At 51.4% G+C, this 16773-nt stretch overlaps 4 protein-coding genes across 4 annotated transcripts; 3 read left to right on the forward strand and 1 right to left on the reverse strand.

Moving 5' to 3' along the window:
- Positions 1 to 286: 286 nt before the first annotated feature.
- On the forward strand, positions 287 to 1761 carry VTN77DRAFT_2782 (uncharacterized protein; the record flags this gene model as incomplete). Its single annotated transcript, XM_069418659.1, has 2 exons — positions 287 to 741; positions 864 to 1761. 2 exons carry the CDS (start codon positions 287 to 289, stop codon positions 1759 to 1761), a joined length of 1353 nt encoding a protein of 450 aa, XP_069282263.1.
- A 527-nt stretch (positions 1762 to 2288) lies between these two features.
- Positions 2289 to 4009, forward strand: VTN77DRAFT_2783 (uncharacterized protein; the record flags this gene model as incomplete). Its single annotated transcript, XM_069418660.1, has 3 exons — positions 2289 to 2679; positions 2745 to 3278; positions 3351 to 4009. The coding sequence occupies 3 exons, from the start codon at positions 2289 to 2291 to the stop codon at positions 4007 to 4009; spliced, it is 1584 nt and encodes a 527-aa protein (XP_069282264.1).
- A 1656-nt stretch (positions 4010 to 5665) lies between these two features.
- Positions 5666 to 7294, reverse strand: VTN77DRAFT_2784 (uncharacterized protein; the record flags this gene model as incomplete). The annotated part of the gene is made up of 3 exons (XM_069418661.1): positions 5666 to 5848; positions 5910 to 6848; positions 6923 to 7294. 3 exons carry the CDS (start codon positions 7292 to 7294, stop codon positions 5666 to 5668), a joined length of 1494 nt encoding a protein of 497 aa, XP_069282265.1.
- Positions 7295 to 8347: 1053 nt separating this feature from the next.
- VTN77DRAFT_2785 (uncharacterized protein) lies at positions 8348 to 16355 on the forward strand (the record flags this gene model as incomplete). The annotated part of the gene is made up of 9 exons (XM_069418662.1): positions 8348 to 10856; positions 10908 to 11272; positions 11322 to 11781; positions 11847 to 15191; positions 15244 to 15398; positions 15453 to 15758; positions 15810 to 16022; positions 16095 to 16259; positions 16323 to 16355. The coding sequence occupies 9 exons, from the start codon at positions 8348 to 8350 to the stop codon at positions 16353 to 16355; spliced, it is 7551 nt and encodes a 2516-aa protein (XP_069282266.1).
- Positions 16356 to 16773: the final 418 nt, after the last annotated feature.

A 16773-nucleotide genomic window follows, 5' to 3' on the forward strand; every position in this document is an offset into this window, starting at 1 on the left:
ACCATTCCTGCGACGCTATCTAATGGAGTTTCCTCCGAAGGCCCCGCAGATGGTGGCATTCTGGCGGGTCAATGTCGAGGAACCGGCAGTAGGACGGGAAATCCCTCCTATGTGGAATAGATGTAAGTCATGGCGGAATAATATTGTACAAGCAGTATCGATGGGTTGGTGCAGTATATAAATGGTGGGCATTTGCCATCATCCTCTTTGACCACCCTCACGCAACATAGACACACAACCTACATAGTACCGATTGCCGCGGACACTCCCCGCCTACGTTGGAAAGATGGCAACACAAGCAGCTGCCAACTGGGTTGTTTCCCTCTCCTACAGTTCCCTCCCCCCCGGGATCATCCAAGCAGCTGTGCGCTCGTTCTACAACTGGGTGGGATGCACAGTCGGCGGGAGCAACCATCCAGCCGCCCTCATCGCCCGCAAGTCCCTCTCCCGCTTCTTCGGAGCTCCGACGTCGACGCTGCTGGGCTCCCGGGGAGTGCAAGTCGATGCCCAACACGCCGCGCTGCTCAATGGCATTGCCTCGCATGTCCATGATTATGACGACACGCACCTCGAGACCATTATCCACCCGACAGGTCCTGTGGCGGCGGCATTGCTGAGCTTTGCCCAGTCTCTTGATAGGCCTGTGTCTGGGGCGGAATTTATCACGGCACTGGCGGCTGGCATCGAGATTGAGTGTAAGGTTGGGCTTGCTGTATGGCCCAGCCACTATGATGTGGGATGGTACGTGCAGCATCATACCTAACTACCTGCCCCTTCTTTCGGGTTGTCTTTTACGCCGAAGACAATGATGCGGATCGATGCTTCCATACCTGCTGATATAAGCTTACTCATGTCTTCTGCAGGCATATTACAAGCACGACAGGCTCCATTGGAGCCGCGGTCGCGGTATCAAAGCTGCTTAATCTCTCCCCGGAGAAGACTGCCCATGCCATTGGCATCGCGGCCACTCAAGTGACAGGCCTCCGGGAAATGTTTGGTTCGCACACCAAATCATTCCATCCCGGGCGTGCAGCGCAGAATGGCCTTCTTGCTGCCATCTTGGCTGCGGATGGCTATACCAGCTCTCTACAGGCGCTGGAGGCGAAACGCGGATGGGTCCAGGTGGTCAGCGATGATGACAAGCTGCAATCGGAGATCCAGAGTCTGGGAGACAGACGACCGTGGGAGATTGAGAAGAACACGTTTAAGCCATTTCCGTGCGGGATCGTTGTCCACCCGGTCATTGATGGCTGTGTGTGGCTGCATGGCGAGCTCCGACGTCGGGGTCTCGATCCCCAAAGCATCCAGAGCGTACATGTGTCAGTGCACCCGCTTGTGCTGGAGCTGACAGGTAAGACCAAACCGGGTGATGGACTGGAAGCGAAGTTCAGCGTCTACCATGGTGGCGCAGTGGGGATCCTCTACGGCAAGGCGACGCCTGCTCAGTATGAAGACGAGGTGGTGCTCAACCCGCAGGTGATCAGCATCCGGGATAGGATTCGTGCGACTGTTCATGACAGTTTACGGGCGGACGAATGCCACATCGTCGTTGACTTCGGCAACGAGACTGACCGAATTGAAAAGCATGTGGACCATGCCGTGGGGAGTCTCGAAGTGCCGATGTCAGACGCGCAGCTTACGGAGAAATTCCTGGACCAATGCCAGCCAGTGCTTGGCTTGGATCAAGCGAAGAAGGCCAGCGAGTGGTGCTGGGAGTTGGAGAAGAAGGAGGATATCCGGCAGATTGGAAAAGTCCTATAATAATAACCTCAACAGGAATGCTTTCCTGTGGGGATTGCTGTGGAGTGTGGAAATGCGGGGGAGTTCCGTCTGCCGTCGGCGCTAAGACTAATTAGTATCAACACTATCAACATCATCAACGTCAGCTCGGATCCTCCGCAGAGTATTACTCCGTATTATTGCAGCCAGGCTCAAAGTTTACCCACACAGGACAATAATAGGCACAGAAGAAGAGCTCCCTATGGCCTACTCCGTACCTATGTGTACTAATCAGCCAACCAACCAACTGCACCTATCAAACCGATGGCCACACGTCCATCGTTGTTTAGGAAGGTGAACGGAGCTATGGCGTCCCCCTGTGGCTGATCAGTGAGGGGAAGATAGGGCAATATGACATCTGGGGAAAACAATGCCAAATCCGTCTGGTTTAAAACGCGGTGATTCAGTAGGAAATCCGCTATGGAAACGGTGAGATTCAGAAAGTTGTCTCAAAAGAAAAAGAGAGTTCTATAGGGAGTTTATAGCTGCAACAGCTATTCAGATTCAAGATGGAAGATGAGAGTTTACAAATCGAGAAGAGCGCTGTCAGCGCAACGCTGCTTGCTGCAGGCGACGCCAAAAAGGCCAAAGGAAGCCCCGGAGGCAATAATAGCGACGACATCCTAGAGATCCCTGAAGCTTCATCTTCTCACTTGGAAGATACCTCCGGCACGGCCACGGGAGACATGAAAAAGCCTGGCCCATCTTTTACCACCGAAGAGGCAAACCGTGTCTACCGCAAGCTGGACTGGAATCTGATGCCGTTGATCTTTGTCCTGTACTCGCTGTCTGTGCTGGACCGGTCGAACCTCGGAAATGCGAGGATCGCGGGCATGGAGGACGATATTGATCTGAGCGGGAATCGCTATGCGTGGCTCGCGACCGTCTTTTATATATCCTGTGGGTCTGCTTTCCTATTCTTTCTGGCTGAACAGGACTGATGAGCTCTCTGAATGACTGTTCAGATATCCTGTCTCAGTGGACGCAATTGGGCTGGAAGGCCTTCAAACCGCATATCTGGGTTTCAACAACCGTCTTCCTGTGGGGTTTCATCTCGACCATCCAGGCAGCCTGCACGTCCTGGGGCGGCCTCATGGTCTGTCGGGTGTGTCTGGGCATAGTGGAATCGATGTACGGGCCTGGCGTGCCTCTGTACCTGTCCTACTTCTACCCCCGCGAGAAACTGGGCCTCCGGACGGGAATCTTCATCTCTGGATCGGCGCTGGCCAACGCGTATGGCGGTGCTCTGGCGTATGGTATTTCGCAGGCCAAAGGGTCAATTGGTTCCTGGAGGATCTTGTTCATCGTTGAAGGCGTCCCCACCTGTCTTTTGGGGATTGTGGCCTGGTTCTGCATCCCCGACTCCCCTCAGCAGGCCCGGTTTCTCACTGAACGAGAGCGGGAGATTGCTGTCGCTCTGTCGCTGCAGCAGCCTGGGGATCGACAGTCCAAGGGGCTTCAGTGGAAGCAGGTATTGGGCGCTCTTCTCGATTATACGAGTAAGTTGAGAGAGATTTCTTGATTTAACGCAGAACTTGGAGTGGAAGGAAACTCTACTAACACTTCAACAGGCTACCTGCCAGCCCTGATGTACTTCGGCTGCAACGTCTGCTTCGCGTCTCTCCCCCTCTTCATCCCCACGATCATCTCCCAGATGGGCGCCTTTTCGACGATCCAGTCCAACGGGCTCAGCGCCCCGCCGTACGTCGCGTGCTGGATCACCATCGTCGCCTGCGCCTTTATCTCCGACCGATACAACCTCCGGGGCCCGTTCGTCGTCGGCGCGGCCGTCGTCGCCGCGATCGGGTACATCATCCTGGCGACGCAGACGACCGTCGCAGCGCGGTACTTCGGGCTCTTCCTAGCAGTGATGATATTTGTCTCCGTCGCCCTCGTCCTCACCTGGGTAGGGAACAGCCACGCAACGGACTCGAAACGCGGCGCGGCCCTGGCGATTCTCGCCACGGGGGGCCAGTGCGGCCCGGTGCTGGGCACCAACGTCTTCCCTACGAGTGACGCGCCGTACTACCGCCGGGGCATGTGGGTGTCGTTCGGGGCGTGCTGCATCGTCATCGTCATGGGCCTGTGCCAGATCTTTCTCCTGTGGCGGGAGAATCGTCGACGAGATCGGAAGTATGGCCGTAGCAGCGATCAAGCAGTGGAGGATCAGCATTTTGATCTTGAGCCTTCGGGCTTTGGCGATGATAAGAGGTTCCGGTATGTGCTGTAGAAAGGGAAGCGAGTATATCCTGCTAGCGGCATTTCTCTCATATAGGAAGGATATATTGCACTATACACAATGTATATATGCTTATCACCGGGTGGGATCATGTCAAAAGTAAAAGAACAGTCCGATAGTCATGACATACATCCCCGACAGGAATCCATGCTACCTGGAATATCGATGAATAGCTGTTTTTGATTATTTTAACAAGGGGAGATATGGGAGCCCCTCTATAGTAGATACAGATCAGTCCAGCCCACCAAGGCCCAGGGCCCTTCCTTTTCTAGTCTACCTACTATAGCACCCTCAGGGTAAAAATATCAGCCTTCTCTTTAGAAAAAGGAATCACTCTTGAAAGTAGTACTACCGGATACTCCTGCCCTCTTATTGCTCGTCCTCCTCCTTTATGATATGTTTTGGGCAAGGGATATTCCTCGTAGATTCAGTATAATAAAAGGCATAAAGAGAAGGATAGATCTCTTCTACCTTATTCCTCTGTCCCCCGACCATCCTAACCTAGGTAGGTACTACCATTATATAGTCTTGGCTTACTGTAATTGTGCCATAAGGGCTCTAACTTTTGTGAAATAAGAAGATATTATATACCTCCAATAACTATGTTGCCCTAGCAAGGGTTATAATAAGACTAAGTAGTAAGTATTAGCAAATAGTAGTTTTGAACCAGCTTATGATCAGAGTCAATAATTCTATCATTAATTCTTGTCATAGATAGATCAGATAGGTAGGATAGCAAAAGACTCGAGGACATTCCATTATTAATGACTTATTGCTTGCCTTATATAATAGTATTCAGGCACTAGGGAAGCAATATCTCAGTCAAATCAGAGAGGGGTTTGCTTCACTTCGTTGGAAACGGTGACCAATCGAAGGGATGAGTCAATTCGGTTGTAGGGAGCTCATCTTGGCTTCATCCATATAATAAAAAAATAAAAAATAATATAATGGACTACTAAACCCCATCACCGCGTTGAGGTGCGAGCTCATCGCTGGTGACACAATATATATACATTTATATTCGGATGCGATCACGTCAAACAAAAGTGGAAGGAAAGCCAGTTCCATACCATAGCCATGACAACCGTGACAGACTGCAACCAATACTATTAAGCTGAAGAGAAATATATAAAACTAGAGAAAGCCACCTTAAGGATGTCATTGTCCTCGACCATGATACCTCTTTTACGGCGGTAATTTACCTTGAAAAGATCTCGGGATTCGTTCCAGTAAATACGTTCAGGATATATTCACTCAACGACACAATCCTCTACGTTCTACATGACGACAAATGCAAGAACAACAATCTATGGCCTCATCTAGATTTCAGGGCAGCTAGATATAATTCCGCATCGTGTCAAGTGGAGCTGAAAAATATATCCAGGCCTTGAGGGTGTTATGGCGTGATAATGATAAGACGACCGAACACATACCCCCTGGATGGTAACGATGATGATGAGTGATGCAAGAAAGCAAGCAATAGGAAGAGCAACAATTCAAATTGAAACGACAGCAACGCAACGAAAGTCAACCTGCGCCCGGACGTGTACCCAACAAAGCCGTTCCCATCGACCCATGCCCTATAGCCTATAGCGTAACCGTAACTATGTGGTGGATGGTGCTCATGACATTATCATCTACCTAGATTTACGCGACAACGGCGTCCATGATCTCGCTGTAAATTGCACCAAGCTCCTCACTGACAACCTCCTGGGCCTCGTTGATGAGCTCTTCGACCTTGTCCTTGACAGACCGCGACGTGACCTTGTAGCCGCCTTTGGCGACAATCTCGGTGTAGTTGGAAGAGCCACCGCCGTTCCACGCCAGAAGCTAGAAGAATCAAAAGTTAGCAAGCTAAGAAATCAACCCTTGGGAGACTGAGGAAACTCACGTTGGTAGTGTCGGATGGAACATCAGTCAGAGCTCCCTCGGTTGCAATGGCGATCAGGTTCTCCTTCATCTTCTTGGGAGTGATCTCGGCAACAGCAAAGCCCGAGTCGTTAGAGGGCTGAAGAGAGAGGAAGTAGGCCAGCAGACCGGCAACGTGGGGAGATGCCATGGAGGTTCCAGAGATCGTGTTGACGGCATACTTGCTGCCAATCCAGGTGGATAGAACGTTGACACCAGGAGCGAAGATGTCATTGCACTTGCCATAGTTGGAGAAGTACGCACGTTCATCGGCGATGTTCGAAGCTCCAACCGTGATGGCTTTCTCTGCAGCAGCGGGAGAGTAGTTGCACGAATCGGCATTGTCATTGCCGGCGGCAACTGCAAAGTGAATGCCAGCATCCACAGCGGCATTGACTGCCAGGTTGAGCGTCACAGACTTGCCTCCGCCCAGACTCATGTTGGCAGCGCTGCCCTTGAAGCCCTTGACTTTGCCCTTCTTGGCATCCTCCACCTTCTTGAGGTGTTGGGTGGCTGCCCACTCAACCCCCTTAACGACATCAGACATGGTGCCTGAGCCGTTGGATTTGAGGACCTTGACAGCATAGACGTTGGCCTTCTTGGCAACACCATACTTCTTACCAGCGATGGTACCGGAGCAGTGGGTTCCATGTCCGTTGCCGTCGACATCCTCATCATCGACGGGGATAGTCTTGCCCCAGGAGGCACGGCCCTCGAAGTCTACATGGTCGACATTGGTACCGGTGTCGATGACATAGACATCGACACCCTCACCACCATCGGCAGCGTAGAGGTACTTGTTGAACGTCCCAAAGCTGAGGCTATCCCGATGAGAGATCCGAGCCAGGCCCCAAGGAGCATTCTTCTCGATGGTTGGGACCTCCATGGTGTGGACGATGGAGTCCTTCTCGATGTACTCGACCTATTGGTTTGAACGGGTCAGTCACGTCACGAGTTCGCCAAGAACCGATTCTCGGGGAGGAGTTATCAACTCACATCAGGGTGCCTGCGAATTTGCTCGATGACTCTCTCATCAAAATGCCCAGAGTAGCCCAGCAGGGACCCTCCAATGTCGAAGGTGTGCTTCAGACCCTGAAAGACGTCATTCGTGAAAGGGAACTGGGAGCGCTTCCGGAGCTCCGTCCGCTCAATCTCGGCCTGCTGGTGCAGGTCCTGCACCCAGCTGTGATGTGCTGCCGCAGAAGCAGAGTCTACATGCTTCTTAAAGACGATGATGTATGAGTCCGGAACCTCCTTCGAGTTGGACGAAGAGAGGACGGGGGCTGCTCCGTTGTGGATCGAGTCAACGACCACGGGTGATGCAACCGTGAGCAGTGGCAGCAGGGAAAGGCCGAGGAAGCCTTTCATGGTGGCGGACGGGGTGGACACTCAAGGAAGCATAAAATATGGATGGGGAAGGAGGCAAGTAGTGGTTGGAAGAAGGGATGATGATGAGATTGATGAAGAATGGAGAGAGGAAGAGAGAGAGGATGGAAGATGGGTGATACAAGTACTCCGTAGGTTGACAGATAACGCGATGAGTCGATGAGCCAGCCTAGCCCAGACCGGGGAAGTGGAAGCAAGGCTGGATGATGTGACTGGTTACCGTATCATTACACGGATGGTTGCGGGTTGGCCCACAGAGTGAGGCGTGAATTGGCATCGAGCGATAATCCGGCATGTGGCGGCGAGGACCAGAGCAGGCAGGCAGGCTGAGGCGGCAGCCGGGGTACAAGGCAGTTACAGGCGGATGAGGTCCCTGCTGCTTGCCTAGCTCAGCATTTCCGTTGGCGGTGAGCGAGTACCATGCAGGTATTGGTGGGTCCTATGGCCGCACTCGGAGTCGATCATCCACCATGCAATGATCGCGTGCCCCGTCCAGCACATCCAGTGACACAGTGGCTGGGGCGTATTATTGGTATGGTATTGTCACAGTGGTCACGGGAGCGGCGGGTCGGTCGCCAAGAGTGACCACTGACCGCCCAAGTGTTATCATCTTATCGGCCTTCCCATCAGCCAATCATGCAGGTTCGGTCACCACATTATCACGTGATCACTACCTACCCTGCGCTATGCCCGCCGCTGCGTCAGAGCTGCACGACGGAAGCCACAGCTCTTCCAAGCTCCCTGCCAGATATTACAGGCTGGTCGCGTGTGTCTGCCTGATGCTGCAGGCCATATCCCACAGTTTGATGTTTCCATGTTGTGCAACTGAGATTGTCTTAGCAGCTTCATTTCTCTGGTCCTCTTGAGACATGCACCCAGCCCACCATAAGTACTGTCATGACCTGAACGACGAGCACCGACACTTCCCATTGCATGCTGTGGCGTTCCCTCAAGTCCAGATCAATGGTGCCCGCATGGTTTTTTGATGGTGCTGGGCATTGTTAAGATCTGGTCTGGGAAGGACTTCGCGGCATCATGAATAGCTCCCCTGCCCCGCGGCATTCCTCAACCCCTCCTCCGTCGTCCATGTCCGAGCGGCTCCTCACTGAACTGGCCCCCGTCATTGACGCTCTGAAGGAAATTTGTGTTCAGCGTCCCATAGTCCTCGAACATGCCCTTGCAGCTACCGAAAGCCTCCTGCGGCTCCGTCACACATTGATCGACAGTGATCGCCCCCACGAAGCGAAAGATGCATTCCGAAATCTTGATGGCTTCCAGACGCTACTGGACCTCTTGAGACGATTAGCAGAACGCTATGATCCGCGATCTCTGTCCAAGGAAGAGAGGAAGAGTCTTTTGACGCTTTTTAAAGATGTTCTGGCTGTGCTTGCAGAGTGCCTGAAGGATCATCCCGGGAACAGACGGTTCTTTGCAAAGAGGATCGAGGGAGGGGGAACTGCCTCCCTTGAAGAGACCCTGAAGCTTCTGGCTGAAAAGCTCGATGATGGGGACACGAGATCAACCGACACGGAGCAGTTGTATGGAGGGGTTCTGGCAGCGGCTCTGTGCCAGGAGACTGTCAGTGGCCTTTTCACGGCGCTTAGCACGAGGTTTTCATCAGACAGCGGCACAACCTCGTCGTCCACCATCCGCGCTGCCGTGGATCAACTACTGGGAACCGCGGAGACGGTTGAACGTCCAGAATTTCTGGGTCCTTTCCTTCGAACGTGGCTGTCCCAATCATCCAAAGGAACACATCATGATATTCAGAGATTAGCCATCCCGGCATGCCTCTGCCAATTGGCGTCACATTCCCGAAGGAACGTTGTTGCTCTCCATGCAACTGGCATGCTGTCCTCAATTTTGCCAATTCTGTTCAGCAGTGATCGATCTGATGATGAGAAGGCCCTCTACCGAGAATTAGCCGAGTTCCTCTGTCTTGAGGGAGTCAACAGTCTCAACGATGCCGTAGATATGTATCGACGAGCATATGATTGCCCACAGGCATCGCGTTTCCTTCTCAATGCAATTCGATCCTCCAAAGGACCGCCTTGTATCCATTTTGATATGTCGTCTCATGGTTATTCTTCCGTCGAATTCTCCACATTGGGTCGGCCCTTTCCACCAACCGCATCCGCCGGTTACACCCTGGCGGTATGGGCTCGTTTTGACAAGTTCGATCCCATGTCTCACACGACCATCTTTGGGGTTTTTGATCCCAGCCAGAGCTGTTTTGTACTCGCTTACCTGGAGAAGGATACCCGCAACTTTATTCTGCAAACTTCGATAAATGGCCCTCGTCCAAGTGTACGTTTTAAGTCGGTTATTTTCGAGCCGGATCGATGGTACCATATATGTGTCATCCATAGAAGAGCTCGCGCTACGTTGCCGGCCCGCGCTTCACTTTTCGTAAACGGCGAGTTCGTTGAGCAGCTGAGAATTGACTACCCAAATGCTCCTGTAGCCCGTTCGCCGAATAAGCCGCCCCGGGTCCAGGCATTTTTCGGCACACCTCAGGATCTGGCTGTGAGGCTTGGGAAAGGCATATCGTCTTCCCGATGGTCCCTCGCCAACGCAATCTTGTTCGAAGAGACTTTCAGTGACGACATGGTTGCGGTATTCTATCATCTTGGCCCTCGATATCACGGCAATTTTCAGGATTGTCTAGGTTCTTTCCAGACCTACAAAGCTTCTGCTGCCTTGAATCTGCGGAATGAGAGTCTTCATCCCGGTAAAGAAGAACATTCGGATATCGTTACCGCCATTCGGCAGAAAGCGAGCGCTTTAGTCCCTGAAAGTTCCTTTCTCATCAACCTATCTCCAACGACAGTGCTGGATGATAATGACAGCAACAACATTGACGAATCGCAACTCGTCAAGTCTTTGTCGAGACAGGCAGCGAAGAACCTGCACCAGCTGACCAAGGCTGGCGGTAATGCCATCGCGGTCAATGGTGCTATTCCAGCAATTAATGATGCTTTGACCCGTTCGCATGGAGTGGGGATCTTGACAGGTGATCCTGTGGTGTCTGTCCCTCAATCCCTCGATGATGCCAGTTGGCGGATCGGCGGCTGTGCTGCCGTGCATCTGAGCATGCTCCAGGCCGCGAGTACCGTAGAAAGCACCGTCCTTGCAGTCGAGATCCTGTTCGAAGCCATCCAAGACAGTTGGAGGAATAGCGAGGCCATGGAAAGAGACAACGGTTATGGCATACTTGCGCTGCTACTGCGGGAGAAGCTTGGGTTTCCTCAGGGAAATCAGTCCGGGACTTCTAGGACTTCGACAGTCTGCTCAGATAACCGCGAACGATCTGCGCTTGCTATCGACCTTCTTCGATTGATCCTCTCCTTTGTGGGATACAACTTCGAAAATCCAAACAAGTCCATGATCACCAACCCACTTGCTTATCGTGTACTACTTGTAGACCTTGACATTTGGCGGTTTGGTGAGCTCTCCTTGCTCCAGATGTACTACTCTCAATTCTCGACGTTCGCTACCGAAAGTCAATACCGCCGGTTCAATGCTAGGCGTTTGTCTCGCATGCGTAAGTGCCATGGTTCTGGTTCTGCCACTGTTTAGTGCTCATGCTTCACAGGGGTCAACAAGAAGCTTCTGGACGCCTTGAAGGGCGAGGAGTTCACTGAAGAGGCTCTTAGTCTCTTTATCCCCGCATTTCGGTCGCTGCTCGAGACTTGTGTCTCTGCAGAGTTACTTCGATCGTTGGCTCTATTTATCACCTACGCGCTTCATGAAGATAAATCTCCAAAGCTGAATAAGAAGAAAAGCCTACGCTTTGATTCCCGTGCCAGACAGTCACCCATTTCCTCAGATCGGACCGTAAAGAAGGGTTTGCCAAAATCTAAAATAGGCTTGGAACTCCTCCGCATGTATTGCGACTACGTCTGCACCCCTGATGATGTCGTGACGATTAAGAAGTTCGCAAGAGCCGTAACAAACAAGGTTGGTTACAGATCCGGTATCCTTCAGCGGCAGGTGCTGACAATGTTAGTGGCTTCTATATCTCATGTGCGAGGATGAACCTGAAGTGGTGGTTTTGGCGACCAAGATCCTTGCGCGGTTAATCGTTATTCATGGGAGTCCTTATAGTAAAAAGCTTTCCGATAAAACTGGCGGATATGTCATCATGAGGCATCGTCTGAAACGATGGTGGAATGTCCCGGCCCTCTGGACTGTCTGCTTTGCCATCTTATTCGGGATCGACGTCGCAGAGCTGGGATTTGATAGAGCTTTCGACTCTTCAGCTTTTCTAGACTTGCTCATTTCCAAGTGTCAGGCCAAAGTGGTCTTCCCAGAAGTTCTCCCGGTCCTTACAGAAATGCTACAGAGTGGCTTGAACGAGGCCGTCTCAGGTGATGAGAGACCATCTGTCGTGAAGAAGGATGGCGATCCTCCCCAAACGCCAACGGCTCAAAATGATGGTCCCTCTGGACCTTCCTCCAATCCAGCTGGTAAGCATCTTCCCTTTTCCAGTTGTCTGGTTCATCATGTAGGCCAAATGCTCATCGGGACACAGAAGTCACCGCTCGCAAGAGTTCGTCCAAGGACTTTTCCATTCTGACGACTGTCGTCAGATTTCTTGCTGATCTTCACGCCAAGTCTCAAGATTTCCGAGACTTTGCCGCAACATCGACTTATGTCCAGAGGTTACTGCTTGTCCTGTTTTCCGTCGTTGTTGGCTCCAATACAGTGAGCGCTGAGGTGGAATTAAGTTCTCGTGAAACTGGGCTTAGCTTCGACGTCAACAGTGTGGTTGTTCGACCTATCCCCACTGTGCCTCCAGTTTTACGTACTACGACTGTTGAGCCGTCAGATGCTCAAGACGAACCTGGGCGGCCGTTGCGACGCGGATCATCTTTCATTCTTATATCGTCGGACAAGGTTAAATATACTCCATCATCTGCGCATCTCCATCGCATTGCTCTACCGAAGATTGAGGGGAATGAACCTTTGGCCAGCCATCCGCTTGTTCGAGACATACTGAAGCTTGTGGTAAACGTGTTTTTGGACCAGTTGCTCGTACGGAAAGACTTTTCTGGTTTGGGCCTGTTCCTTAAGACACCTCCCGGGTTCTTGGAGTATCAAACCTATTTCGAATCATGGCTACTACGAAACATCCTCTCAGCGTTGGAAGACACGCTGTCGTTGAACCAGACGCTGCTTCTGGAACCGCGCGTTCTCACCAATCTGGCTCGCTTCATGACTCATGTTGGTGAGGCCTTATACGAAGGCTGGTTCATAGGTGGCGTTGGTGCGACTCTTGACTTTGCTGGAACAATTCTCGAATACCTACGTAGGCCCGATGTCTCGTCATTGAAGATCATTCGTCTCTGCAGCCAGGCAATTAACACTATCCGCTCGGTCCTCTTTCGGATTGTCTTATTGAAGCTGTCAGATGTCGACGATGCGGACACCCTCTTGTTTTTAAATCGTCTTGGGTACTGGCAGGCAATCATTCTTACTGCAGGAGAACCCGAGTTGGAGTATTTGAAGCTGCTGTGCTATTTGCTCTACACCAAGTTGATCTCTGAGAAAGATGAAGTCCGGCTAGCCGCGGCCACTTTGTGGAGAATTATTCTCGTTCAGAAACCTTCCGAGACAACCTCGATTTTGAGCCATGCACCAGCAGCACTGCAACGGCGGCTCTCTGGCGGTTTCGAGAAGCTTGTCGGCATGGATGATGGTGCTTTCTTACGATGGGTGGATGATGAACGCGAAGACCTGGACGCTTTCTTTTTCGGCACAATATCCAAATCCTGGGAAGCCTTTGTTCAAGAAGAGAACAGTAAAATTGAAGAATCTGCACGGTCTCGGATAGCAAAACGCAAAGAAAGACTCAAGCAATGGATCCAAGAGGACAAAGCCTGTGAGGAAATAATTCGCAAACACTCCAGTACATTTGATCACTGGACATCGAACATTTTTGCATCAGAAACCCTGAAGCACCAAAGGCTCCTCCAAGATCAGCACGATAATCTCACTTTCATGTGGTCTGTATTCTCTCGACTCTCCCAAGATCTGCGTCGGTTTGGGGGCTTACTGGAAGAGGACGGAGAGAAGAAATGGCGTCTTGACCAGACAGAGGGACGTAGTCGCATGCGACTTCGCGTAATCCCGGACGATTCTGGAGAGCGCCAGGATTATCAGCCGAAGAGAAAAGCATCCGAACCTCCCGTCATCAAGGTTAGCACACAGGTGCGGTCTACCGTCAGCGGTGAAGCCCTTGGACTGACCCCAACGACCGCCTTGGAGGCAGAGCCTGGGGACACTGAAGCCCAAGGGGGTGATCCCGAAGAGAGGAACGGGCTCGAAGATAGCTTTGAGATGATAGATGATCCCAAAGTGGACCTCGAAGATTACGAGGACAAAAACAGAAAGGTTATGCGCAGTCTCCACCGCGGAGATCAAGTCCAGAATGTGTGTAATATGTCTCGCATCGTCGGCTTAGAGGCGTGCGAAGGGCTCTTGATCTTAGGAAAAGATTATGTTTATATATTGGACAATTTCTTTCAACGAGCGGATGGGGAAATCGTCAACGTCTGGCAAGCTCCTCCGGAAGAACGAGATCCTTTTGTTCGCATGATCTCCGGGAGGGAGTCGAACGAGCGCAAATCACGAGAACACGAGACAAGAAGCTGGAAGTGGTCGGATCTCATCAGTGTTTCAAAACGGCGATTTCTTTTCCGAGATGTTGCATTGGAGGTCTTTTTCACCGACGGTCGCAGCTATCTGCTTACCTTGATATCGTCACGAGCGCGAGACGAACTCTACAGTCAACTCTCTGCCCATGCGCCGCAGATTGGCGGAAACATGGGCCTCAGCCGTCCAGAAGATATCTGGAGATTTGAAACTTTGCGAGTGCAGGAGGATGTCCCGCAGTCCTTGGGGTCGAAATTCGCCAGTGTGTTTGGTCAATCGTCTTTGAATCCTGCCACACGCAAGTGGGTGAAGGGCGAAATGTCCAACTTCCACTATCTGATGCTCATCAACACCCTTGCTGGCAGAACGTTTAACGATCTGACGCAATACCCTGTTTTTCCATGGGTCCTGGCCGATTACACGAGTGAGGAGCTAGATCTGACCGATCCGAAGAGCTTTCGTGATCTTTCAAAACCCATGGGCTGCCAGACTCGGGAAAGAGAGGCCGAATTCAGAGAGCGTTACAAATCTTTTGCTGAGATGGGTGACGAAAACGCTCCCGCTTTTCACTACGGGACACATTACTCCTCTGCGATGATTGTCAGTTCTTATCTGATTCGTCTCCAGCCGTTTGTGAAGTCATATCTTCTCCTTCAAGGCGGTACTTTTGATCATGCAGACCGGCTGTTCTACTCCGTCGGAAAAGCATGGGAATCCGCTTCACGTGGAAACATGTCGGACGTCCGGGAGCTCATCCCCGAGTTCTTCTATCTTCCTGAATTCTTGGTCAACTCAAACAAATATGACTTTGGCCTCCGTCAAAACATGACAACGTCGATTGATTCGGTGGAATTGCCGCCGTGGGCGAAGGGCGATCCTAAGATCTTCATTGCGAAACACCGTGAAGCCCTGGAAAGTCCTTATGTCACGCAACACCTGCACCAATGGATTGATCTTGTGTTTGGCTTCAAGCAAAAAGGCGACGCTGCAGTTGAAGCCGTCAATGTCTTCCATCATCTTTCTTATCAAGGCGCCAAGGACGTGGACAGCATCGAAGATCCAGTTGAACGGCTGGCTACTATTGGCATCATACATAACTTCGGACAAACTCCGCACCAAATCTTTCACAAGCCTCACCCGCGTAGAGACGACCCTCATCGTGGCGAGAGTCGGCTAGATACTCTTGCAGAGTCTCTAACGCGGGTTCCCGTTTCCTTGCTTGGTAAGAGCCCTCCCGATTTACAGGATTCAGTCTCATCCCTGACTCTGCATAGATATCCAGGAACGGGTGTCGTCATTGACCATGAAACAAGACCGATTGCTCTGTACGGCTGCTTTCCGATTAAATGTCCCTCCGGCCTATGACAAGTACATGGAATGGGGGTTCTCTGATGGCAGCGTACGATTTTATGCTGCGGATAGTAAAAAGGTAATGGATTGCCGTGTTGACAACAAAACTATATCATCGCTGATCGAATGGTAGATGCTTGGGCATTTCGAGCATTTGCATGTCGGCCAGTTATCATGTGCAATTTTCGCGGACTCGCGCACGTTGGTTACCGCGGGATCGGATTGTACCGTATCAATATGGTCATTCAGCTCAACCAACAAGGCCGTAGAATTGCAACCTCAGGCTTGTCTCTTTGGGCACCGAACTCCCGTGACGGTACTAGCTGTCTCTCGGTCTTTCAGTACCCTCCTCTCCGCGTCAACGGATGGCCAAATCATGCTCTGGGATCTGAACCGACAGCGTTTTGTCAGGGAGCTTCCAGCAAACGGACCTGTGGAGGTGAGTTTCGTCACTCAAACACGAGTCGTAACAACAGCTAACACGTTGCAGTGCGCTCGGATTAATGATATGACAGGGAATATAATGATCTGTCGGGGGAGTCGCATTTCCCTGTATTCTCTGAACGGAGCCCTTCTGCTTGATCAAGCCGTGTGTGAGACGAGTGAAGACTGCATCGTGTCTTGTGCATTCTACGAGGGGGCTAGCAATGAGTGGGTGCAGAGAGAGCTCCTCTTCACCGGTCACAAGAGAGGTCTTGTCAATGTAAGTCTAACGCACTATATTCTATATGCTGACCTGTTCAAGTTGTTCTGACCATTGTCGGGTTCCTACCAGATTTGGAGCAAAACCATCCGTAACGGGCACTTTGAATTGGACTTGATTCGACAACTTCACCACATTGACAATACCCGAGATAACGGTGCCAACGTCTCTGCGGGGATCAGCTGCATCCTTCCACTCCCACACGTCGTATATACGGGCGATGAAGCTGGGAGAGTTGTAAGTCCCCATATTTATACCGCGAGTGATGCCATCCAGGCAACTTACTGACATGAATATCAGTATGAATGGGGTTGTATCCAACGTCGAGGATAAATAGACGTGTTGGTATCGCCAAATAGCGTACTCAGGTCACATAGCCGCGCAGATCCGTTCTTTGGCTTTATAGCGGCTTCTCTATCATGCCCATGCCAAGTGAGGATTGGGCCATTAGGGGCAACTGGACGACACAAGCCTAACTATGCGTTTCTTTCGTCGACAAGAATAGAGAGAAACTTTGTTTCTCGCAACTGCTGATAGTATCAATACACTGGTCTCATGACAGTCCGGCAGGTCTAACTGTCATGAGCAGTGTATCTGCTGTCTTTTCCCTTTTCTTTTTCATCCCAGCCTTTTCTGTGTCTGCTAAGGAGTGGTTTTCCATTTTAGGGCGTTCAAAAAGGTTCTATTGATATTTTCTTTTCCTTCTTCTGTTATGCATCTAGACATGTGGCCCGAGTTATTTGGGAGCCCT

This window comes from Rasamsonia byssochlamydoides, assembly GCF_041956645.1.
Source record: "Rasamsonia byssochlamydoides strain NRRL 3658 unplaced genomic scaffold VTN77scaffold_2, whole genome shotgun sequence".
NCBI lineage: Eukaryota > Fungi > Ascomycota > Eurotiomycetes > Eurotiales > Trichocomaceae > Rasamsonia > Rasamsonia byssochlamydoides.